General features: G+C 39.6%; 1 protein-coding gene across 2 annotated transcripts in view; it reads left to right on the top strand.

Moving 5' to 3' along the window:
- The first annotated feature begins 784 nt into the window (after nt 1–784).
- The window catches only part of LOC146312399 (corticotropin-releasing factor receptor 1-like), a 93,707-nt gene continuing 66,935 nt past the window's right edge, over nt 785–27,556 (top strand). The window contains exons 1-4 of one of the 2 annotated variants that reach the window (XM_084740259.1): nt 785–1,556; nt 11,882–11,969; nt 13,949–13,996; nt 15,137–15,262. In XM_084740259.1, coding sequence (XP_084596385.1) covers nt 1,527–1,556; nt 11,882–11,969; nt 13,949–13,996; nt 15,137–15,262 — 292 coding nt within the window. In that variant the 5' untranslated portion in view covers nt 785–1,526. Of the gene's footprint in view, nt 1,557–11,881; nt 11,970–13,948; nt 14,009–15,136; nt 15,263–27,556 lie in introns of both variants that reach the window. The other variant, XM_084740258.1, reaches the window with a different exon arrangement.

Genomic DNA, 27,556 nt, shown 5'->3' with positions numbered 1-27,556 from the left:
CTGCTGCAAGATCTGTTGTTCTTCTTTTTCTGCACATTGTATTGTGTTGCTTGTTGTCTTTTTTGTTGCTTTTTCCTGAAATTATGTTTCTTATCATTATTTTCTATAATTTGTTTGTTTGTTTTATTAAAGGGAGGGGAGGTCCATTGTTTCAGCCTTCCTGATCTCTCCTGACACATTTCTTCTTCTGTTTTTATCATCTGGATTTTATGCAGTTTCAAATGAATAAAAAATGATAAACAAAAAATTACAAATGCAAGTCAAAAAGCTCAGCAGCACTTAGGAATTTTTTACTGGTTCAACTGACTACATTTAGCATCAACTCTGACTGAACACCCACATGAAAAGTGTTGAATTTTCCCTTTAAGGCTCCATTTAAAAAACAGAAAAAACAAAAATATGTATTCCTTCCTCTCTGATCCCTTGTGATCGATCAAATTGGCTGTGATGACTAACTGATCAATAGTTTCAGCACTGACCAGAACGCATGAGTATTTCACGTCAAGTCTATTTTTAGAGAGCATGTTTCTGAAACTCATTTCCATTGGATTTTATTTAAAAAGATCCCCGGGGACGCTTAACTTTATTGACACAGTGGGACCATCTGTCCATCTTAGCCCACAGCCAAATCTGTTAACTCTGCGCTTGGCACTAATTCAACTGAAAACGGGGACACATGTTAAAAGGGTTCCCTCTCGTTTCTTCTCCCGGATCCCTTCTGTTACGCACGGATCCTCCCCCTTTTCCAAAAACATCAGCTCAGCGGGCCACACCGGGTCTGTCCTTTAACTTTCTCACAGAAGAAGTGACGTCTAGATCGCAGGGGGATTAAAGATTAGGATCTGGAGCAGCAGCAGAGAGAGAGAGACGTTGCATAATTAACTCCACGACGAGGAATTGAGATATTCCTCAGTCGCGTACGTCGGTCGCGAAGAAGTGGCACAACGTGGGCGGCGCGTTGAGGAGAGGAGACGGTCTGTATCCAGCCACACCACCACACCACAGACAGCGGAGTGTCAGACGCGGGGTATGACGGTGTAGCTGCGGGGAACCTGCGGAGTAAACCACGCGTGTAAAAGGAGTTTTGGTCCGGAGCCAGCCTCGAGGGGGGCGGTGGACGGTGCGCGTCTCTCCAGAGGTGGATTCGGTTTCCAGTCCGGTAACAAAAAACTGACTTCATTTGAGTATTCAGGAGAAACGGAGAGGACAGTTTATCACCTGCTGACACATTTCTGCTCCCGGACTCCTCATTTAATCACATGAATGGATCATAACCTCTGATTTTATCCGGAGAGCTCGTTTGGAGACCTTTTTGTGGCCACGCGTCTCCTCTGAAGTGACATTTCCAACAAGGAAAAAACACATTTTTGGCACAATTAACGTTTTCTTTTGCGTAATTAAACTCAAAGGACAGCCTCAGAGGAGCGTGGGAGGCGGATAATGTTTAATAAGAACATTGTTATCAAGTCATAAAAAGACATTTTAATGACCCACATGAGAATTATGTGAACGTTAAAGATCTGGAAATGCGTCGCAAATGCTTCTATCTGCTTGAGGTAAGTTCTTTCACTTCTTCATCTTTTTAAAAACCTCATCTCTCGCCTCCAGTTTGGACATTTTAATTAAAATAGCTTAATAAAAGGGACTAGATCTGTCTTATTCTCGCGGATTTGAGCTGTATAATCTTGATGCGAGGGGGGATTTAACACCATCATCTCATCCAGATGTCAGTTTTTGGTTATTGTCTCCATCGCACAGCTATTTAAAAATATAATATCCATTAAAAGCAATAAAAAAACTCTTTCAGTGAACTAAAAGGACATTAATCCTGACTGAGAGACTTGCAGATTTTTAAAAAAATGTGCGTCCAGCTTCCCTCTGCACCGCTCCGAGAATTTAAATGCATCATAATTAGTTTTAAATAAGCGCTGAAGCTGCAGATGTGGTGTTTTTTTGTAAACAGTGAAACATGAAGCGGGACTTTGGGTTAAGATGAGGATGAGAAAACCATCATAAGTGACAGGATTCCTCCGGGAATCTGTGGGACTCGGTGCTGGAGCTCAAATGCTGATGCTGGAAAAAAAAAAAAAACGGATTTGGGACACTGGAGATTAAAAAGTGTTAATGCAGCGGCGGTGGCAAGTGCACTACTCTTCCTCTCCCTCTTCCTCCTCTCATTATAAAGAAAAGTGAACATTTTTCTTCCCTGAGATGAGTCATCTGATCTGATCTGTGTTGTGGTTCAGTATCTGTTGGACAAAGATGGAGACAGAGGCAGGAACAATAAGGACATGTGGTTTGTTGGACTGACTGAAAGGAGACATGCTGCTGATGTTGTTACAGATGCCTGAGGTGAATTACTTCATCTACCTCCTCCTACCCATTGTGTGTGTGTGTGTGTGTGTGTGTGTGCAGAGCAGAGCTGCTGCTGCACTAAGAATAACCAAGAATCCTCTGAACCCTTTTTTGAAATCCCTCCTGCTTTCTATTCGCGTCCCCATTGTTGTGATTTAAGAGCATGCAGCTCCCCTCACACACACACACACACACACACACACACACACACACACACACACACATATATATCACATGTCTGCTGGGGTCAAAAGTACCTGAGTACATTTACTGAAGTACTTTACTGTAAGTACAGTTCAGCGATAGGGGAGACCGGGGGCAATTGTAACAAATTTTCCTGCATAACTCACACACTACTTGAAATACACCATCATGTTTTCATATAAGAAAAATATGTTACTCTACTTTTATTCAAATAAAAGTTGCAGTACCACAGTGTAGAAATACTCTGTCATGCACTCAAATTTATACTCACGTACAAAAGTACTAGCATCAAAATATATTAAGTACCAAAAGTGAAGATACACATTATGCAGAAAGGCTCATATCAGAATAATATTTATTACTGGATTAATGCATGATTTTAGAGGTGTCACTGATGTTGCAGCTTGTAAAGGAGGAGCTCATTTTAAAGTGTGAAATAAAAGTGTAAAGTAGCATGAAGTAGAAATACTTATCTTCTTTTCACTGCTGGTATTTAATGCTACTTTACTTCTACTTTAAGGCTAAAACTTATGATTATTGTCATTATCAATTATTCCATTGATAATTTTCTCATTGGTCCATCAAATGTCAGAAAATGGTGGAAAAGGTGACGTTTGCAACCCAAAGATATTCAGTTTGCTGACAATATTCATGTTTGAGAAACCGAATCGCTTAGAACTTACTCAAAACTAATTATCAAATTTTGGAGCTTTATTCTGCAGATTATTTTTCATATAAATGATGTGTAATGTCATCTGAAGTGTGATGCATCACTTATTGAGTCATTTTAGTGTGAAACTGAGTCTCGATATTTCTTGAAAAAAAAAAAAAAAATAATCATCCAGTTTAATATGAATATTTCAACCTGCTGTCAGTGCAAATCAGCTTGTTTCAGGAATTTTTCATAATTCTCGTGCTGCAACACGACGTGCTCCTAACAGTGAATGTCATAAACGGAGCGTCTTTTTATGTTTATTTCGGTGACATTTTCCAGAGGAGGCAAACCTCCACAGCTGCTGCTGCTGTTCAGTATTTCGTTCATGCTGAGGTTAGCGAGTGTCTGTCTGAATCCTGTCTAGACCCTCCCGCCACACACACACACACACACACACACACACACACACACACACACACACACACACACACACACTCAAAATAATATAGGAAACAATATTCAGCTGCAAATATGCCACACAGCTTCAGGGATTTTCAGACAGGCCTAAAATATACTCTGTGTGATGTATTATAAAGGGAAAAAAAAAAGTCAAAAATAGAAGTATCTGTATCATAGATATTAATAATAAGTGAAAGTCTCATATTGATAATACAGCTGCTCAGTGCAGAGATGACAGAGACTCTTCAATGTGGAGACATCAAAGACACTCCTGCACAGGTGATCAGTCATCTGATAATGTTTAAATCATACAGCAATATTAATAACCATCTTATGTTCTATATCACATACTGAGAATGATTAAAGTCTCAGCAGGGACCGGTGTGCATGTAAAGATACTAAATTAGGCTCACAGATAACACTGATCACATGACACTGACCAGAAGTTAAATTTAAAACAGTAAAACATCACCTGACACAGGGCACTAAAACATCCAGGAACAGCGCTGGATGAAGACCAATTTTGGGTGAGCAGCAAAATGTATATTTCACTGCTTTACTTTGCCGTCAGACAGCCTTTTCTGACAGGAAACTGCTGTTATATAAGCCAAATATTGCTCTCTCCATGGCAACCAGACTCCATTGGCAAAAACAGTAATTTTACCTCACAGAACACAGGAGTTGCTGGTGTACAGTTGCATCCATGTGTTAGTTTGTTTGTGTCATTGTGTGATTTTGGTGTGTTGTAGCTAACCTTTTAAAACACAGAAGTCACACAATGATACAAACAAACTAATCCATCAAGGCAGTGGTAGTCCAGTAACTCATATGTTCTGTGAGGTAAAATCAGCTCGTAAAATTACTGATTTTGCCAATGGAGTTTGGTTGTTGTGGAGGGATCCGTATTTGGCTCATGTAACAGCAGTTTTCTGTCAGAAAAGCCTGTCTGACAGCAAGGTAAAGTGGTGAAAATATTCTAAATGTAGTGTATACTTAAACTGATAGTGGTGCTGACTCTGACTGCATAGCTTAGCTTCCTGCACTGGTGCTCCTGCTGCTTCTCCAAACTGGGGAAAACAGCAAAACTTTGAGTTCTGCTTTAAACTCTGACTTAAACATCCAACTGCTTTTGCTCAATCATTTTTTTCATTATAGAGTGAAATACAGGTTTACTGCTGCTGTTAGTTTTTAAAGGAATAATTCACTCAATCTTGATGCAGAGTTGCACTGAAAAGATGAGTCAGATGCGTACTGTGTTTTACTCTGAAGTGCTCTTAATCTGCGCTTGTGATGGATATTTATTTACCCTCCATCTCCTCGAGTTTATTTAAAAAGTTTGAGGAAGAAAAAAAACAAAAACAGGAAGAGCCACTGGTTTAAAACCCTGCACTTTCACCTCCGGCGAGTGAAATCCCCACCATGATTTCAGGCGTTTTCAGCGGTTTAACCGAGAAACTGGATGCGCTTGTGACATAAATAGATCATAAGATTGAGGTGTTTATTGTAACCTTGGCCATGTTTGCTGCTGTTTTCACCTCTTGACACACAGCTGTCACTCACGGGAGCAGCCTGTCGGTGACCTCAGTGTTGATTGGCTGTTACTCGTGACGTGCAGCCAGTCAGACAGTGCTGTGGGCGGGACATTGAGTAAGACAACAGAGTGTAGATAAACATATACTATAATACAGTATAAGTGTATTATTTGAATAATTGTTGTTATTATTTACTGTTGTTGCAGACAGAGAGAAGAGGCTACACCAGAGCATTTTCCCCTTTTTTTTAATCTGTTAATCTGAAAAATGATACATTCCCTGACTCAGAATCTTGATATGATCTGAACTGTGGGTTTTGTGATCTGTTGCATGCCTTGTAGCGCTGTATGAACATGCTGGTATGTGTATGTTGACTTGTGCTCGGGGTTTTGTCAGTGTGATTGTTTTGTGTGATGTAGACTGCAGTATGTAAGCTTGTTGCCTGTGAATAAATGTTTTTTTTTTAGATTCTGGTGATTGTTCTGTTTCTGTGCCTGGTCCTGGTTGGATAAAGATTAATAACAATAATAGTAGTAGTTTTAAAAAATGATCAGTCAGCTTAAACAGATACGGTTATGTAATATTGTAACAGGCCTATCTGAAGGCTTCTTCTGAGTATTTTTACATTGTTGTATTACTGCTTTTAACCAAGTAAAGCATCAAGGATGAAGGTTGAAATCACATTACAGCATTACAGGCTGGTTTTATCCCATCGTTTACATGGTGGCCGTCACTCGCTGAGCTTTAATTACGTGGAAGGAGGTGGACAGGCAGGACAGTTGGCGTCTGTGCTCTGATACCTGCCCGGGATTCACTGAGCCTGAAACAGACACAGCGTCTCTGAAATCTGGGGCACTCTAGCATTTTATATGACATGACTACACACGCTCACGCCGCTGTAGCCATCAGGTATGAATGCGCTTTTCTAACGCGAGAATGAAAAAAATGTGGCATTCCTTCACCTTCTGTATGAAAATGTGAAATGTTTACGGTTTCAGGTGCTGCATTATTGATAGGAATGTTTTATTTAAGGAGGAAATGAAACATTGGCTTTATAGGTAATAGTAGACGCCCTCTGGTGTCCTCAGGGGACAGTGTGTACTCAAGGACAGCTGCACCGACTCCTAACCTAGTTTGGGGTCAATTAGAGAGGCCAGGTTAGTCCAAACAAAAACGAATAAAACAAAAAAAACAAAAACCGTCTTTTCTGCCTGGCATGCACAGACAGATGTTGGCACACAAGGCAGTGGGTTGGGGGTTTCCAGAAGTCACCAGTGCGACATGCAGCGCACAATACACACGTTCACTGGTTTGGACAGCTTCCAGCAGACGCTCGTCCAAAAGAAATCCAGCGGAGATCAAAGGGTGAGGATGAAATATTAATCCGGGCGTCTAATTCCACCACACTGTCATTTAAAGCTGTAATATGCATCATTTACAGCATCACAATGTACAGTCTCATATAAACATAATCCCTCTCAGTCAGAAGAGAAGAGGCCTCAAACTATTGGAGAGAATATTCATGTAAGGTTTTAATTTGATATTTTAAGACGCCACAATTCCAAAGTAAGTATAAAGAAAATTCATCTGGGGAGAAAGTGGTGAGCAGATAGCAAACCACAGCCACATACTTTGGTCATGTAAAGCGATAAATGGCCTCTGGGAAAATTCTATCAGAGAATAGTCAAATACCTTTGGCATTTCTTTAATTCTATAAAAAAAAAACCTACCAGTTGTATTACTCTGAAAAAATACCAGAGGAGATTAACAAGAAAGAATCTCACTTGAACAAATTAACAGATAACTTAATGAACGTTAAATGGGAGGATCTTGGAAATGACAGACATGAAAGAGAAAAAAATTAGCCAGAGAATCAGAAATCAGGAGCGTAACTTTGAAGAAAGATGGGAATGTGATGATCCCAGAAGAGATGATTATTATTCACATGAACGTGCATGTAGTTTGTGTACACATACAAATAGGTATGCAGGTAACACATATGTGTATGTTCTTGTGTATCTGTGGTTCCCAGTTGTTGTATAATCCAGTCATTCCCAAACACTGGGTCGGGACCCACAGGTGGGTCACAGGAGATTTTATTTGGGTCCACAAATAAATAAAATACTACTGAATAAATTTTGTAAGATTTAAATCTGCAGTACATCTTTGTGTATTCACTCTTTATCCTTTCTTTTCTTACTTGATATGTTTTTCAAAAAATGTAAAAAAAAAAAAAAGGGACACTTTACTGACCCAAAATCAGTATGTGATGTCCTGAGAATGAAACATAACAATAAACTTTCTTTGTGTCTTTGTGGTGCGTTTAAGGTCCATGCATGAAGTGTAATTTATGTGCAGTTGTTCACATTGTGTACTGAAAAATGCCAGTCCCTTTGGTTAAATCGTTTTTCTTTCTTATAGCAGTGAGCAAAAAGATGACTGCAATGCTTTTATTGTTCTTTATTTTTAGCTTAACAAATACAAATGAACAGTGAAACTCATGCAAGAACATTCTCATACTCTTATTTTAAATGTGTCTTACTTTTTTTTGTACAAACATGTCACGTCAGATTCAACAAACTTTAGATAACTTTAGATAATTGTGTAAATGATCCACCTGTGCACGAGTAAATTAGCACAATTAATGCCCCAGTAATACCATATAAGGTTGTGCTTCCTGCCCCATATGTCAGGAAGTATTCATTCATGAAAATGCCAAAGAATAAAACGAAGAACTTTATGAGTTTGACGTCCTGCTTTCAGAGATCCATAAAGTAAAAACCATCATTTTTAGCAGCGTCAGCAGTGGAATTAAAAGACCTGCTAAAGCCAGAGAATGGGAAAAATGGGTTACCTGAGGGTCAGACTGCCTCTGAAATGAAAATTAAATGTCTCAGTGTGAAAATGGCTCAAAGTAAAAAAAAAAAAAAAAAAAGCAACGGGAAGAGGAGGTCAAGGAGACGTAAAGTGAGGATGTAGCCACAGACAGAGACTTCATAGACCTGGATGTGAGGATATATGGCCAATACGCCTGGCAGTAGGTAATAATATACAACATTAAATTAATGATTATGGGCTTTATGTATAAATTTACAATTATATTATGACTTGAAATGTAGTCAGATGGGATAATAGTGACATAATTATGAAGTCTAATTTATTTTTCAAACTCAAAATGTCTTCAAAGTAATAAAATATGCAGACTGACTGGACATGACTCTCCGACAGGTCAGGTCTGGAACAGGAACAGAAGAAACTGGCAATCGGCTGGTAAAATGAAAACTGACGAAGTAAGTTGAGAGCTGGAAACAGAGGCGGCCGGCCTTCTGAAGCATGTTGGCTGCAGCGGTCAATTTAACGAGAGCTGAACTAAATAAATAAATAAATAAATAAACAAACAGTCTTAATAATGAACATGATTCATAACATACAGCCATATTTCCGCCACTTTCCCACAACTGATCGTGAATAAAATGTCAGCGGGTCCAAAGAGTGCTGTGATTTATATGTGTGTGTACTGATTCATCGTATTCATCCACTTATTTATTGTTTAAAGGGATAGTTCACCCCAAATATGGAAATTCAGTCATTACCTCTTCACCCTCATGCAGACTGAAGGTCGGTTTTGTTTTTTTAGTCCACAAAGCACTGCTGGAGCGTTGCAGAAGCTCTTAAATGTAAAAAAAACAATCAAAAACCCCCATAAAAATCCTCCATGCTGCTCATCAGCTGTGATCCAAGTCTCCTAATGCACCAACGTGCCAAGATGACTTTAAAAGCATCATTTACACCATGTTTTTAGCCTGATTCTTCACTGTAGATCCTTCAGCTTGGAGCCACGTTCACCTGCATGTGCACACCGTCTGAACTGGGTGTGTGTGGTGTGACTGTGTGCACATGCACGTGAACGGCATTTCAAGGCTTTAGGAGACTTTGATTACATCAGGGGAGCAGTATGGAGGCTTTTTTGTTTTTTTTAAAGGACATTTCAGTCTTTTGACGTTTCCAGCAGCTATTTTCTACTTAAATCTATAAAAACTGTGGTTAGATACTAATGAATTGAATCATAGCACGCTTTGCAGCCATTAGCTCAACTTTTATTTTGAAAGGCAGCCGCCTCTATTTCTGGCTCTCGACTTTTTCAGTTTTCATTTTGCAAGTTGCATAATGGAACAGTCAGATTACAGTCGCTTTTCTGTCCACTGGTCTGAGAAAAGAAAAGAAACTGATAAAGTGTTCATTTGTATTTGCTGAGATAAAAAGAAAAAAAGCGTTGCAGCTGATTTTCTGTTTACTGCTTTAAGAAAGAAAAATGACTGAAACGAGGCGACTGGTATTTTTCATCTACAGTGTGAGCAACTGCATAAGAATTTCACTTCAAACATGGTGTGTTTATGAACAGCTCAGACAAATCCTACTGTTCCTACCTTTAATAAAAGCTAACTTGACGTTCTCACCTGTTTTTTATCCTGGTGTGTGAGAGAATTAGATGCTATCTGATATTATTATTGTCGTAGAAACAAGCAAAAACACGCTGGTGCGTCCGTCACATGAGACCCAGCAGATATAAGCCTTTCCTGAGCAACCCATAGTCTTTTTTTTAATTATGTGCATTATGTAATGTTTCTCCCCCTCTGCACACATGTAAAGTAGGCTAACTGCAACCACACACACAATGCACAAACAGAAATATTTCCAATTTAACTTCACAGCCCTCCGAGAAGCCAGAGAGCAGCTCCTTCGCCTTTATATTTTACTGAATCCTTGAGTCTGTAAACATGAAAGAGTGTTGACGGGTAGAAATGATTACAGACTACAAAGTGCTCCCAATTAGGCGAGGAGCTCCTAATAGATGCATCTTCTGCCCAAGGGCACCGAGAGTCCTTTAGTTCACTCCAGCTACTGTACGTGGGGGAATTAAAGGATCAGAGGAGAGTAAAACACTGCGACAGAGATGCATTTGACATCATTTTAAAGGTGCTACGTGAAGCAATTAACATGTATTAATCACTCTGAATTGCCAGTGTGTTAACAGAATGTAATCATTTAAAAACTGAGACTCTCTCTGACTTTGTTGGTGGCCTGTAAGAGCTGATGGACAGATTTTTATGTAAATGGTTTTCTGAGAAAATCTACATGATGTGACTGTTGGACCGGGATCAGAAAGTTTAGGACAGAATAATTCCTGAACAAATGCTGTTTAAATAATTTGATCACAGTGATCTAAACAGTCTGCTTGCAGTGTTCAGTTTGTCTCTTGTCATAAGTGACATGAAATACGCCTGTTCTGTTTTTTTCCTTTGTAAATTTCACTTGTATGATGCTCATGATGATGAACTGCCATGAATGAGCCAATGAGATGCAGCTGTGAAACTGGTGTGAACCCTGAACCTTTGAACAGGCCCAAACAGGAGAATACTGTCTGTTTAATTACCTGAATGAATATTCAGGTAATAAACACTCAATCTCAATTAGATGTCAATTTGCATGAAAAAAGACACAATTTGGTGGCAGACATTAGAGAAACACCAATTGCAATTTTCTTGGCCAATTCCGATTTCTGATTTTTTAAGAGTCGATTCCCAAGGGTTTCATCAGGAACACACCCAAGGAGTTGTGCTAAGATCAGTTTTATATACCAAGTTTTTTTTTATCTAGAACCCACCAAGGGGCTTCCACAGAGAGCCTTTTATATTCCAAGAGATTTACTAAGAATCCACCCGCAGGTTCCACAACCCTTTTATACGACGGTACAAAGAACGCTTGATGAAAGACTTCAACAATCCTTTAAGAACTGTTTATTCTAAAAAAAGGTTGTTTGGATGAGAAGGGTTTTAACGGAACCCTTAGTCTTATACAGAACCATTGACAAACTCTTTCTTCAAAAACAAAAAAAAGGTTCTTCAGATGAAAATGGTTCTGGGATACTTGAAACCTCAAAAAGAGGACGCATTCAAAAAATCTGTTTCACATCCTTTTTCTCTGCATTCTGGTGACATAAGACATAAAATAATAAATGCACTGCAACAGCATCTTCTTATTAAATAATTAATTCTTGAGATAGATTACAGAATAGGTCGCCCCTCTGGCACGAACTTGCATAAATCTCTGACATAAATTCATATTCTTCTGTTTTCTTTCTTTCATTCATTTATTTTTGATCCAGATTTGACATGTTGTTTTCCTTTCAAACTTTTCATAAGGAAGGAGAATTCTTCTTTGCAGAGCGTCTGGTTTGGTGTAGCTGTGTTGGTGTCCGTGTGGAAGATCTTAGAAACGCTGTGCAGCCCCAGAAACATGCTGTGATAATTAAAAGGAAGAAAAATGAAAAATTGTCCAAAAAAACGTGAGAAATGCAGGAGAAATGTGAGAGGGTTATGAAAAATTGAAGTTTCCTGGAAAAATTGCGAGGGTTCTGGGTAAAAACCTCAGCCATTCAGGAGGAACTAGAGTGTATGCATTACAGCGATGTGTGCACGATGTTATGGGACTAATCGCGTCCAGTATTGACTCAGGACGGGACAGTGCATTTTATTTTTCAATACAGGACAGTTTTATTGTAAAGGACCGGTCACAACCCTGCTTAAGCACCACCGCTGTCATTAATAAGAAGGATTTGCGGAGACGTTTGATTTATTGATTGTGTCTGACCTCTGTGACTTCTCTGTGTTTGCAGGTGTGTGCCATCATAAGCCTCCTGCCTTCAGGCTCTTTAGCAGATCTGACATGTGAAGCTCTGCTGCTGCTGTCAGGAAACGTCTCATGTAAGTTGAGGACAAACAGCTGGATCTTTTTCTTCACACGCTGTTAATCGCTTTTTCAAAGGCGGTTATATCACGGTATGAGCCAACCGGAGCGCTTCGCTCTTACTACACTTGTGAGGTCAAATTGATTTTTAGTCTTTCCCACTTCATGAATGTAACCACTAAGTGCCAAACCCACGTCCTCAATCACAGCCTTCTCCGTGTGGATATTGGCAGGATGTCTTTTCTTATTATTCCGTTCCCCGTGCAGACCTCACAAGTGCAGTAATAGCTGCTTATTAAATGCTTGACACTGCAGCACACACACACACACACACACACACACACACACACACACACACACACACACACACACACACACACACACACACACACATCCATGCACAAATGTGCAGGAATGATCTTGTTATTCAGCTCCGGGCAAAACTCATAAAGATGTTCCAGTGAACAGACTAATAACAATGCTCTCTGTGCTGTGTTATTATGCTGTCACAGCGCTCTGTGATGACATGACTTAGTGCTGAACTTCTGAACGCCGACAGTCTGTAGGATCAAGTATCAAAAAGTTATCAGGGCTGCAGCCAGTGATCACTGTCATGATCAGTTATTAGTTTCTTTGACTAATTAGTCAATTATTAAGTCTTAAAAATAAAGCGAAGAATATCTGTCACTCTTTTTCTCATCATGTGTATGATCCATTTAATTTGACGTTACATCTTAAATACAGTGTTTTCTCAGCTGACGTCTTTAAACGTGTTATTTTGTTCGACCAACCATTCAAAATCCCCCAATATATTCAGCTTGTAATAATATAAAGAAGAGAAAAGGTGTTTCTGGATTTAAATCAGGAAACTTTTTAAATTTTAGACTTTTACGTAGGAGCAGTCATACAATTTATCATTTATCAATGTGCATAAATTTGTGGGACTATAAATAATGCCCCATCATTGAGGACATTTTGTCAAGACATGTTCAGCTTTTTGCAGTTTAGTTCTTTGCATTTTATGATGTTGGAGTCAGGTGGCCTTGTCGTCTTGGTAACAATAGTCAGGTGACCTTCGCTGTCATGGTTAATAATAAACACATGGTTAATGTGAAACAGTAACAGTTTTGTTCAGTTTAAGCAACAAAACTACTTCGTCAGGTTGAGGGAAAGACTTTGGTTTCTGTTAAAACCTGTACGTCACGTTATGTAAGTCATGTGAAGTCATGCAAGTGATGTGTTCTGTGTTTGTCTGAGCCATCGATGACCCGACCTCCTCTGTATGTGGACTTTTTGCTTTTTATACAACATGAGAAGGATTTCTGTGCGCGCTGCACGCAGTTCTCCAAGTTTAAAGTTTTGTTATTTGTGTGTAGATTTAAGAGAATAGGCTCCATTAAAGGTCACAGTTAAAACTTAGAGAAATATTATTTCTTGGGTTAAAAGAAACTAACACTGACAGCTGGTGTGATGTAAAATATGAACAGCTGGCTTATAAATCTAAGTCACAATTACAAAACAGACAGACGAGTCATAATTCACTCTTCTACTAGGGATCCCTGTCAAGAAAATATAAATTTGTGTTGTTTTAGGTGTTAAAGCAAACAAGAGTCAGTTTTTAAAGGAACTTTGGGCTCACTTCATATTTTACTTTGATTCTTTCATTTTCTCTCCGTGAACAGGAGGTTAAAAAACATCAGACTGAAGTGTGAACTTTGCCCCGCAGAACATCCTTATTTCCGGGTCATTTTTATCTAAATCTTCCTGAGTTATTACAGAAATAATAGGCTGACCCCGGAGGCACGTCTAGATTCATATTTGCTGCTACCGTCCTGTTATTGCTTGGGGAAAGGTCTGTCACCAGTGTTTACCGTTGCCCTTTAATGCTCACCCTTTTGTAGCTGTTAAGCTGACTCTAATGAGATGTTCACATCCTCCTCTAAAGCCTGCAAACAAAGATGGAGGATATTGATGAAACTCTCCCTCTGCCTTGCAGTGCAGTCGCTGGCCTCCTCCTGGAACCAAACCCTGAGCAATGCCACAGGTCAGTGGATCGGTGAGTTGGACACGTTTGCTCTTTTCAGATCTCTAAAACTGATTCCCAGCAAAGTTAGGGTAGACCGGGGACGGATGCAACAGGGGATGGTTGCAACAAGTCTTATTCCTTCAATCAGAAACAGGCTGGAGTGACGAAACTGATGCTGCAAACCGGATTTAGTGGATGATAGGACAGTGAAATTAGGCGAGGCCGGCAGACGATAACAGTAGACAAAGTTAAATTATTTAGTTAAACTTTTTACTGTCCTGTGTGACGAAATTTGCACCCAGATGTGACGTAGCTCCCTCACACAAGGAGAAAATGTGGCCAAAGCTGATCATTTTGATGCAACAACACCAGGAATTATATGACCAGACCTTAAAGTCATCCCAAGATGTTACAACAAAGGTTAATATATCTGAGCATGATGATGGGATGAACAAAGTGCAGCTCTCCTGTCACTATCCATGTTGGAAATGAATGAGTAACCTTCTTTTTGGAGCGAATTTAACATAATGTTTAAGTTCTTATCTTATCTTGTCGTTCACAATATTTATTTGAAAGGGAGTCAGATGTGACAACCTTGGGGACAGTTGCAACACAGTTAAGGGGGGGCTGCAATATCTTAAAACTACATTAAATTTCACTAATTAGCTTCTGTTTTTTTGTCTCAGTAAAATAAGCATTTTATTTAATTATCGAGGCCAAACTGAGGAGGCCGCAGCTGCTGTGAATTTCCTGCCCTGTCTCTGAGTAACTGAGGGAGACACACAAAAAAAGTGTTCAACCATCCCCAGTCTCCCCCACTACAAAGCAGAGTTGTTGTGGAATACCCCACGAGGGAGACGAGTTTGATCTGAACTCAGATTATAAGGACCAACATCAAAGACGAGAACAATGCTGGAAATAGAATTGGCGACGTGCCACGGGAGACGACGCTCGGCTCGGCGCGGCGCGGCGCAGCACCGCAGCGCAGGAGTAATCATTAAAGCTCGTGTGCACAAACAGCTTATTCAGCTCGGCGGTTTGTTGCCAACATCATTGGAGCATTGTCAGAATTTCACCATGGCTATATGTAGTGTTGAGCCACGCCAGGAATGTGCGTCTGTGACTGACATTTCTGTCCCCCCTCCTCCCGTGCTGCAGGCTCGGGCCTCTACTGTGACACCTCCATCGACGGCATCGGCACCTGCTGGCCGAGGAGCAGCGCCGGCCAGATGGTGTCACGACCCTGTCCAGAGATGTTCTACGGTGTCAGATACAACACTACCAGTGAGTCCTCGCCGTCAGCTCCTCCTGCCAACAAACACACACACAAACAATAGATTCAAAAACAAGATTTAATTTGATTTCCTCTGCGCTCCCTCCCCTTCTCTGCTGACTTGCCGTCCCCCTCGGGCACATCCTGTTTACGTAATTGTGTACACAGAAATTAGCATGAGCATACAAATTAGCGAGAAAATGCAAAAAATAAAAGGGGAAAACACGTGTACACAAAGTAGGACTGCAGATAATACACGAAGGAGGGCCAGGAGAGAGGAGCGATGTAGTGAAGACAAGACAAGCAGTGCACCCGCTGTGAAAAATGGTGTTTGTGTCAAGGCTTAAATGGCAAAAGAAAGACGGGATAATGTTACAAAATGAACCTCAACTCGCTGCCGCCTGAGATGTTTAAGCCTGTTAAAACTGGAGATAGAGAGCAGGAGATAAATGTCACTGCTGGGGTTTAATTTTACTAATCACCACCAGTCAAACTACTACTTGAAACATGATCTGGGTCACAGAATCGAATAATCTGACCCATTTCTTTAAAGTGCAGTGTCTCTGTAGATATTTTAGAAGTCAGAGTTTTGGGCTGATGAGTTTTTTTCCTTTTTTTTTGTCAAAGTAAGAAAGTGGTTCAGGTTTCTCGTCCTGGCGCCGAACTATTCCTGAACTCCTCTGCAGTGCAGTTTCTTCTAAGGTCAAAGTGAAATTAAATAGCTACATCAAACAGATCGGCTCTGTAAATTACATCTGCGCTGCTCTCTGTTCAAAGACGGTCTGTTCTCACGAGGCCGGTGCGGGGATTGTAACGTCTGACACTTGATCGATTCACCACTTTGTTCCAGATTAAAATATCTCAACGAGTATCGGATTGATCGTCATTAAATTGTGCGCAGACGTTCTCGGTCCTCAGAGGATGAACCTTAATGACTTTGATGATCCTCTGACGTTTGTTCTGTTGTCACCTTTTTTTGCTGAACTGAGCTGAACTTCTTCCAATGACGAGTGGAGTATTTATTGATCTGTTTCCTAGAGGAACGTGTGTAAATCTCTTAAGCTTGTGTGGACTGCAGACCTTATTGCGGGCAAATAATGAAAAACTCATTGACTTTGAGACGAGGGAAGCACAGGTGCAAAAACGTTTATTGCATCTCCGGATTTTAGGATTCATTCCTGCATCGGATCACACAGACCCGCGTATTTATTTTGGAAATTATTTTTGTGAATAATCAATTAATAGTCTGAGATGATGTCCTCTAATGTCTTTTTTTGTCCACAGCTCAAAGATATTCAGTTTATTGTCAGAGAGGAGTAAAGAAACCAGAAAATATTCACATTTAAGAAGCTGAAATCAGAGAATTTAGTTATCGATTAACAATCAATTAACTGATTAACTCTTGCAGTTCTAGATGGATTTTCATTGTTTTTTTTCGTAGAAATGTTCTGATACCATTAATTCCTTCCTGATTCCAATTTAGATACCTGAACTTTGCTTATTGTCAGATACTGATTACATTATTATTAGAATTGTTATTATTAGCCAGAGGGTACTGGGGACTGTGAATGCATAGAGTCACTCACTGAAACCATATCCATCATTTATCCAAAAACCTTTCAACTGATTCTCATGAAATTTTGTACAGACATCCGTGGTCTTCAGAGGACGAATCCTAAAGGCTTTGGTGAGACTTACACCACCCAAAAAAATCCTGAACACAGAAATCAGTTTAACAAACTCCACAATTTAGAAAACTGGCCTTAACTTTAAACTGTGTCAGTAAAAAAGTCTTGTACATGTAGACTCGCTGTTCTCAGCTGTTTTCCCGTCTGCTTTGCATTTATTGCTAATTAGCAACACGCTACACTAAAATGCTGAACAAGGTAAATATTGTATCTGTTAGAGTTTTCACTGTGAGCTTCCTGTGTGATTCATCAGAGGCATCAGTTAGGAATTTCAAGTCTACACTTTATTACTTTCTTCATCACTGCGGCGACGTCAGACTGCTTTTAAAACACGATGTTGACATACTGATGATAATATCATCTGCCGTGACAAAGGAGCAGATAATAGTACATTCAATCTGGTAGAGCCATCTTGTCTCTGTCTCGTCAGATCGTGATGACTGATAACCACCTCGACCTTTTCCTTTTCTCATTGATCTCATCGAGATCAGGAGCTAAAGCTTCAAATTATTTTCTGTCTTTGGTAAATGCAGTGCAGTTTTATGAGGGTGAAAACAGCGTTGTTGTCTTTTTTCTCTTGAAAATTGACTATCACAATTAAAGGAATTTCAAAATAGATGACAATTAAATTACTAATAATAAGAATATATGCATTTTTTTCCAATTATCCCTCAAAATGGTGCACAGAATGTTTGACAGTTAACAATAAACTTCATTGTCCTAAATAATATCAGGGCACTGAAACTGTAAAGTATGTTTAATAATTATAAATAACAATAAATAAATAAATAAAAATCATATCGGCCCGTATTTGAAAACATAAATGCCAGACACCAATATAGGCTGATACAGCTGTGATAGGTCAATAATGGCCAATGATGATATCCAGAAGAAAAAAACAAAACAAAACAAAACAAAACAAAACAAAACGTGTCCAATGTGACAATGTGACATTAATAATTTAACTAATTAAGCTTGTATTAATTGATGATTAGTCGATGGGTCTAAATGAAAAAAACGTGTGCACAAAATTTGCAGCCCTGATAGGAAGCCAAGTCTACTTACAGACAAGTGACACATTTTGAAACATGAAACTTTATTTCCTTTTAATTTGTCACCTGTCTGTAGAAGGTTGATAAAAGCACAATAACATCTGATTTAATGTGATGAAGACGTGAAATAATCATTTTATAGATAAATTAGCACATTTAGCAGAGCTGTGAGGTGCTGGAAAATGTTTGACTTTGACTTTGGAAAAAGTGTACAAACCCTGAAACTGTGATTTTAATTGACATGTGTGAATCTGATTTTGAGGACCTCAGAGCAGAAGAAGTTTTGGGGACCCCCAGTGATTTCTGGCGCCCTATCTAAGGGGGTCCCAGACCCCAGGTTGGGAGCCGATGCATTAAAAAAATATAATAATGAATAAAAAGATTGCATCCTAAAAACAACCTAAGGGCATCTAAAAACATATTATATATTATCATACAAATGAGGCAGCTTTTGTGATTTCAGTGAGACTTTAACTGATTTTGTGACGATTAAAATGAATAATTTGGGCGCAGGATTTAAAATATAGCATAGTTGTCCTTTAAAGTGATGTCCTTGCAGGTGTTCCTCAGAACTGAACCTCTATAATTTATCAGATTCATGTTTAATGCATGTTTTAATTCAGACAGTGCTTATGAATGAGTCTTATATATCAAATCACGGCTATGATTTCCACAGACAGCCTTCTGTTTAGACGGGTTTAAAATTAAATAAAGATCACCAGCAGGACGGAGGCTGTGATCCTTATCAAACGCAGATCTGCGGTGCTCGATGTGAATCTATCTGGGGCACTGCGGCACTCTGAAGGTAAAACAAACACCACTGAGGGAAATACAGTAAACACAATTAAGTAAATTTAGGAGATAAAAGCGAATGTGTTTCTTGGTAATTTAAAGTCTAAAACCCCCAAAGGACCCCGGAGGAGCCGCTCCACAGAGAGAGAGAGAGAGAGAGAGTGAGCCGGGCTGTAAATTCAGCAGCAGCAGCTCACCAGTAATTTGACACTGCGAGGTTCATTTCACCTTCAGGATTAAACATAATCTCTATTCAAGCGTCGCCTAAAAGCCCAAAAAAGACCGGCCATCAGCTGATATCAGCAGCAAAGGTCAATACAGGGGAAAAAAAAGCTCAGGATGCAGGATGATGACATGTTTACTTTGTGAAGATTTAGAGTTGATTCAGTCGGGATTCACTGAATGTTAAATTCCTCAGTGATATTATTACTGAATGGGAAGTCATGAATTGCAAATGAAGCACGACTACTTTAACTTTAAGGTGTATTTTTAGCGTGAATTCATTATCGAACGTTATTAAATGTTTGATCTTTTTCGCCGATGAAGTCAGAAGAGGAGGAACATTTAATGACGCACCGACACCTGAGCTGTTTGCTGTTGTTTCATGAGCTAAATTGATCAGAAATGTCTTTTTTTTTTCTCCACAAAGTACAACTTGTTTCAAAGGTTAAAAAAATCCACTGTGACCTCACAGACTCCTCATCAATTAAGGATTATTTCTCCTCAAGGTTTTATATTCATCACTTTGAGCTGAAAGAAGCGGTTTGTTACCATGCTGTTACGTTAAGGACACTTAATGTGAACACAAGGCTGTTAGAGTTTTTTCTTTGACACTGAAGCTTTTCACTGAACGGAACAAACTGTGAAAACGACTCAGTTGCAACTGTGGACACAAACTCAGTACATTTACTCAAAGGAAATATTGAATATTTTATGTCATTAATGCAATTAACTCCACCTCAACCAGCTACAAAGCTAATAGTAATATAATAATCTATATCTAATTTTGTGTTTGTGTATGCATGACGCCTGCTGCACGTATCCTGCGTCCATTTGGAGCGTCGGTTGTGCACGTCCTCAGAAATTAACACTAGGGGCCGGGCTCACAACGGCGAGCATAAATCAAGCTTAATGAGTACTTAATGAGGAGAGGCAGACCTTTATCCACCGAGCCATTTAGAACTGTAGACTTTAACTGCTGCTTAAACAAAGACTTGTGGTGCATTCATGTGCTCTGCTGACGGTCCCTTTTTCTGAGTTGGGAAGCCGTTATTCTGACTTCGGTGTGTTCATGAACTTTTAAGGCGTATGTGGAAAAAATGGATGCTGTTGGATCCATTTGGATGATGTTTGTAGGCTGCCTGACTTGTTATCAGGATAAATGCTAATAAATACATTTTGTAAAAACCAGAGGTCACTCACTAGAGTGCAGATCCCCAGATGGTGACAGATGGTGAAGCACCTACTGCAATGTCGCCACAACTGACAGATGCAACCAGCAGAGTTTTGCAAAGTTCCCTCAACATTAACATGACCTCCACATGTTGTCCTGAGCTGAAACATGATTTCAAACTGAAGCAGTTGTTGATCAGTTGCGGCCTCGAGTCACAAATGGAACCAGAACAACAAGAAAAGGGCAACTGAAGCAATTTCAGTGCACAAATGAATGACATTTATTTGACAAAAAACATGATAAACAAAAATAAAACTACTAAAATTACAAAAAAAATGGAATCAAAGGCATCAGGTTCTCTGATTCCAAAATATCAACAAAAGAAAACCCACACGACCACAGAGAGAAAAGACGAAACTCCCTAACAAACCACAAAACATGAGAAAAATTGTGAATCAAAATAAATGGCAGAGAAACCCTGCAAGGCTTCCCTCAATTGACAAAGACCAGATGATCAAAACACTTCTAGCGACCAGTCGGCCGCGGCACAGGAGGAGCGAAAAGAGCCGTAACAAGGTGCTTTCAAAAACACAGAATCTGAACAGTAACAAGAGCAACAGCAGGAGCACCAGCCCAACAAACACTTTAGTCACCAAATGACAAGGAGCTCTGGTTCTGCAGGCTGACGTCCTGCTCCACTGACGGTCAAATGAGGTCCAGCTGTGGGTGATCCAGGTGTTCAGAGTCAGCTCTGTTCAGTCACCTCCTGCAGTGCAGCCAATTCCACCACCATCATTGTGCTCACACACTCACACAGAAACTACATAATTTTATGTTTTTGAGACTTTATTTTATTTTAGAAACAGAAAAAAAATAGATATATATGTATATATTCAATGTAAATAAGTTATTGCACAAAATAAGATGTAAAGAAACTAGTGCTGAAATATAAAGATGTATAAATCTAATATAAATAAGATTATTGCATAAAGTCTATATAATAATAATGATAATAGTGGATACCTCGGTGCAGTGTGCATAATGTAGCATTGTTCTACAGCCTCGCTTGCTTTGCATTTCTTGCAGCCAAGTCATCTATGAATCATCATAAGACAGCTGTGAGGCCACATAATGATGTAAAGTCGACTGAGACGTTCTTGCACCTCTGGTAGATCTCAGGTAGGTTTAATGAGTTTGAGCTCCTCTCAGCAGCAGCAGCCAGAGAAACAGAAGAGTGGCAGAGAGTCTCAGAGGCACCTGCATGTTCTGTCAGATCCCTCTCATGCAGGAAGGTCAAGAGATCCAAGAGTTGCTTGTTATGTTTTTTTTTTTCAAGGCAAATGTGGAAATATTGCATTTCCATGGCAAAGTGTCTGCCATCAACAAGGTTAGGCCAAGGGTGTTGGACACAATTGAGAAGCGAGGGGTCTGTTTGTGTCGGTGTGTTTTAAAGATGCATGGACCGCAGATAAAAAATAACATTCTGATTTTTAGTCAGTGGGTTGTGGGTGGGACTTTGGCTGCTTCTCCCCAGTGACAGAGACGCTGTGTGCGCATGTTCGCACGAGGTTCAAGTTTATAACCACAGCTTTTAGTTTTGCTGCTTAAATTTTCCTCGATATTTGCTGCAGTGACATTACTGCATGCGTGGAAACGAAACTGAAAGCAGCCTCTGTAATTACTTAAATAAACCTTTAAAGAAAACACTCAAGACATCAACACAACAATAAAGAAATGACCTGAAAAGCTCATGCTGCTCTTCATCATTTAAAAGGCAATATAGCAAAAATGTAGAACAGAAAAAAGGACTTTATTTCGTTGCATTTGGCAATGTAAACACATATAAGAATTTTGATAAAGAATAATCAACATAATTTTTAAAATCATCCACAAAGAAATCACTTTGCACCCAAAGATCTGTATTCTTGGTATTATTCTAGTAACATCAGCTCTGAGAACTAATAAAATTAAGTTAATTAACTTTTTTAAGTTACTTAACAAAACTTTTTTGATGTTTTTTTGTTATATATGTGGGTACATCCGTGTATGCATCAATTTTACCTACTATCATTACTGTCTTTACTATCATTTTTGTTTTACCTACATTGGTAGTTCAGAGTTTATTGATGGGTAGGGGTGTGTTCCAAAAAGAGACGGATATATTCCCACACCAAAAAGCTCCCACTTCACATATTTATTTACATTATAGCAGATTATAAAATTTTAATAACATAAATAAATGCAGCTTTTTGGTGCAGAATTTTCCTTCTCTGTTCGGGTATTTTTCTGATCCAGCGCCCGTCCCACTGGGCTGATGGATCTGCATGTCTTTTTTTATGGTTTTCATGCTCTAAAATGACAGAAATATGTGATACAGAAAAGGCAGTATAGCCTACAGGGAGCTGCTGTTCTCTAAATCAGAGAAAATAATACATTCAGATAGGTGGCAGGTGGATGATTTATGTGTACATGCACATTCAGATGATCTCATCCCAACGGCACTGCTCAACTGCAAAAATAGCAAAATTGTACGATCAAAAAGTGGGGATGTAAAAGTGTTTTGGGGTGCAGCTGCTCCGTTTGCTCCACTGCTCTGGTGCCCGTGGTTGCACCTTAAAAAAGATGTAGGAGAGAGGAGCAGTGGCACAGTTGGATTAGGGTCAGGGTTTGACAGTTTGACAGCGCTCCATCCACTCTTCTTTTTACATGTTGGGGATGTTGAGTAGCTCTGCACATTTTTTATTCACCTCTCCCAGGGTCTGAAATCTCTCATCTAGTGAAGAGAGCGCTGTATCGACCACCACGTCAAAAAATGTGGTTTCCATTTATCAAAGTGCATCAGGTGAGGGAGTCTCGCTGGACCTGCGGCGAGTGTCACCGCGTCAGTCCGCTCACATGCTGGATCTAGTTCAGGATGTCACACCATTTGACTGTGCGAATAGAAAAGTCATGAGATCCAATCTCCTCAGGCGGTGAATTTCAAAGGGTCTGCATTAGTTTCCCTCACCTCCAGCAGTCCTGTCGCCCACTACCTGAATCCTTTTTATCCTTCTTTCCCACGTGGTCTCTGACTGTGATTCCAGGGAGGTTTTAACAAGCTTCGGGAGGATATTTCATCTATGGTAAAAATCTGAGAGGAGTTTTATTACATATCCGAAGTAGTCATCTTGCATCAGCTACCATCAGATTTAATGTTTGGGCGCCACATGGTACAAAAACGGCTCTTGAACTCTGTTGAAGCAGCCTGGCGTGAACACCTGCAGGCCACGTTTTCACATGAGCGAATGCAGGCGAATGACCATCGCCTGCCAAGGTGAAATTTGTATCTTGTCGTGCTGAATGTGGGCAGAGCTGCACACGGAAATCAGCTTCAGGTTTGTTGTCCGTTCTCTTGACTCACTGCCAGCTGGACAGCATCTCTTTTTTGCAGCAGTTTGTGGTTTTCATGGACTATGCTTTGCTATACTGCTGGACAGACAGAGTGAAAATCAAAGTCTCCTCTATCTTGGCTCCCAAAGAAAACTACACCCACTTAAGCCCCTTTTACACCGGACAAAAACGCCACTAACACCTGCTAACATCTGGCTTTTTTCTTCAGTGGGAAAGGTTACAATTGGCATTCAGTCCTGGGTCAAATGACTCACCAGTAGACACGGGTGGACACGCTATTTTCAACCCTTTTCAGTGAAAGCAAAGATGGCTTTTCACCTCTTTGTTCCTTTTACATGGATGCGCTGCTTGGTTCAACTCGGCAGCCCAACACAACAGAGTTAACACCAGCTGGAAGGTGTGTATTTACTGATGACGCGCTCATATTTAGTCAAGTGGCTAAACATTTTATTTACTATAAATTATTCACAATAAAAGCCCTGCTTTATTTTGTTATCTAAAATCTTTTATTATGAAGCAGCACAATCAGGAAATGTGTTTCCAGTGGCAGTAACTCAACACAGCTTCTCTGCAGCTGAAAGCAAACATGAGACACACAAAATCACTTCTTTCTCTCGGCTGAGTCTCGGCGCACATCAGGAAAAAATAAAACCAGGATGGCTATCAGGTCTACTGGTGATGGGAGAAGGGCCAGTCGCCTATTTTTAGCTGGTTTAAGCGTTTAAAAAACATTTATATAGCATCTTTCACAGACATCTGTCACAAAGTGCTTCACAGTCAAAGAAAAAGTAAAGATAAGTAAAAATCAAATAGAAGAAATCAAATAAAAGGGGAGGCGATAAAAAAGCACTAAATTAAAACATAAAATACCCTCTACTCCCCACATGCCTGTCTGAACAGGAAGGTTTTTAGCTGCTTTTGAAGAATCCACAGAGTCTCAGAGTTTATTGCAATTGGAAAGACCAATCTTACTGAGTCTTTAAGTCTGTCTGAGGAACTCTTAGAAAATCCTGATTGGTTGACCTAAGAGCTCAGCTCGTACTGTCAGGGCGTGGAAGTCAATTAAATACCGTGGAGCCTGGCCATGTAGGGTTCTATAAGTGAGCTAGAGCTTTATTGGGGCCTGAAAACTTGAGCCCAACGAGGCCTGAGCCTGAGAAAATTCCGTCCCAAACCAACTGGAATCCGATTACAGGCAGACATTTTTTTTAAAAAAACAAGCTTAACAAACTGAATTATTACCACCAATCTAATAAGGACTTAACGCCACCTGTTCCTCTCAGCCTCAGCAAGTTCCACCTCTTGCTCTCCTGTTGTTCCCTCTTTACAAGACGGACCTCACACCCGCCATGTTGCCGTGTGTGCGTTCTGTTCCAGGCTCACCTCGCTGGCCTTGAGCAAGCGTCTTACATTTTTCTTCATCCTTTTTGTCCGTCTCTATTCGATTTCGCAGCAGAAAATTGACTGAGATTCTGTCGAAACGGTCGTGCTGACACCTTATCCCGTCTTTTTGTTTTGGAAATGTGAAACTGTTTTTGGTCGTCTGAAAACAAACTGTTCTCACATTATCAGTTAAAACAGATGGTCGGTCAGGCAGCAGACTCTGTTGGTGCAGACGTTTTGTAGGCTGATGGGAATGAAATCATAGAATAATGCATCTGAAGCAGCCTGTCCAACTTTCCAACAACGTATATACTCATATTTCATAATCCCTTTAAATCATCACTTATGACCCTCCAGCAGTGTGTGGTGGTGTCTGCATCTGCAGAGACTCTGTCCTCTGTTCTGTTTGACATCCTGCTGCGTTCAGGAACAGCTCGGACAAATCCTACTGACTCTACTTAGCTTTTTATGAAATGACAAATGTTGCCGTCCAAAGTAAACTAGCAACATTGTAGCCCAACTTTAAATACTATGCAGTAGGGCTGGACAGTATATATTGATTGATATATTGATATTATGATGTGAGACTAGATATTGTCTCAGATTTTAATTGGATATCTTTCTTTCATGAGTTTTTTTTTCATGGGAAACTGCTGCTATATAAGCCAAACAACACTCTCTTCAAAACCAACCAAACTCCATTGGCAAAATCAGTAATTTTACTTCACAAAACACAGGAGTTGCTGGTCTACTGCTGCCTCAATCTGCTCATGTCTTTGTGTTATTGTGTGACTTCAGTAAATCCAAACTATCTAAACTAAAAAAAGTCTTAAACACTTAAACAAACTAACAGATCGAGGCAGCAGTAGAACAGCAACTCCTGTGTTCCACAGGTAAAATTTCTGTTTTTGCCTCTGGAGTTTGGTTGGACTGGAGAGCATGATATTTGGCCTGTGTAAAAGTGGTTAAGCTGTTCAAATAATCCAAACTATCCCTTTAATTAAAAAAGCTGCTGATGGTGAAACCCAGTGAAAAATAGCACCTCAGCCACATTATTCCCTGTAACAATCTAAACACAAGCAGTAAATTCACACCCACAGCAGCATTCATTCACACATTCATGCACACAGCATGTGTTCATTGAGCCTCTTCTCTCACATCGTGCACGCTGTTAGACTAATCCATAATGAAAATTTATGCAAAGCCTCACGACTATTAATTACAACAGCGGATGAAAAGGAAGACCGTTTTAATTTACTATTACACGCGGGGCTGACGTTGGCTAATTAGACTAATATATCAGTAAAGATCTCTGCCTGTTTTCTTGAGGCACACGGTGGCTCGGTTGTGCAGCACACTAAAAAAAAAGAAAAAGTGTATTTAGCAACAGTTTTTGTTCCGCAAACACCCGAACAATCTTTTATAACTTTGCCAAATGAATTTAAAGGCAAGTACTCCGCAATATTACCGGGTAATATTGATATTATATCAATACTGAGACGAGATATCATGCTAGATTTTGGCTTACAGTAAGTGTTGTCTTTTCTTTGTTTTAAAGGTTGTTATTACAGTAAAGTGATGCAATTTTCTGAACTTACCGGCTGCTCTATCATTTGCATTTACCCACTTAGTCATTATATTTACATTATTGATGTTTATTTATCAAAAATATCACTAGGTTTAGATTATAATATAGTTAAAATATTGATATTGTGGCAATTAGTTAATGATATTGTGAATATGGCTGCAACTACTCATTATTTCCATTGTTGATTACTTTGTTGATTGTTTCCTCAATTAATTGTTTTGTTGTTTAGTTGATAAAAAGTCAGAAAATGGTGAAAAATGTCAATCGCTGGTTCCCAAAGCCCAAGTTTAAGTCCTTGTTTTGTTCACACGGAGTAAAAAAACAAAACAAAAACAGAAAACGTTCACCTTTAAGAAGCTGGAAACAAAGAATTTAGACTTTCTTTCTTAAAAAATTATTGAAACTGTTAAATGTATTATAAGAAATAGTTGGTATTTTGTCCCTGTTCCAGTTTTTTTTTTTTCCGTTTCAGCAGCGTGTCATCCTCTATGTGATCATATGTTTGCACTGAGAATTTTCAGTTTGTTATTTTAGAGATTTTGTAGAATATCCTAAAAATATTGAGATATTAATTATAACTCACATGCAAGCCCTTCAATGCAAAAGATAAAGTATTCATTCATCACATTAACTGTCTTTTGTCCTGTCTTTTTCTCCTCGTGGACGGACGGCGCCCCAGCATTCATCTATACGCCGTCTATACCACTTGCCTGATTCTTCCCCGGGGTTTAATGTAAATTCCAGACACTAAATGAAGCGACTCTTTTTAACTAAGACCACATGTTGGACATTAACACTTGGGTTTGAAAACACTTTCCAGCCTTTACTGTAGCTGAGAGACCGTATGGTTCGTGGAGGTGTTGAAAAGCGGTGCCTTTAAATTTAAAAGTGCTTGACGCGCCTCACAGGCCAAAATAGTCGCAGAAGAATGCGGAGCCGGCGGCTGAACAGGCTGCAAACAATTAGTTTATTTGATGGGTAACTGATTTGCTGCCACTGAGAGACGAGGTTTCTGTCAG

Source organism: Lutjanus erythropterus, chromosome 17 (assembly GCF_056507025.1).
Source record: "Lutjanus erythropterus isolate fLutEry1 chromosome 17, fLutEry1.hap2, whole genome shotgun sequence".
Lineage (NCBI taxonomy): Eukaryota > Metazoa > Chordata > Actinopteri > Lutjaniformes > Lutjanidae > Lutjanus > Lutjanus erythropterus.
The sequence above is the reverse complement of the archived record's forward strand: the minus strand, read 5'-3'. Positions and strand labels throughout refer to the sequence as shown.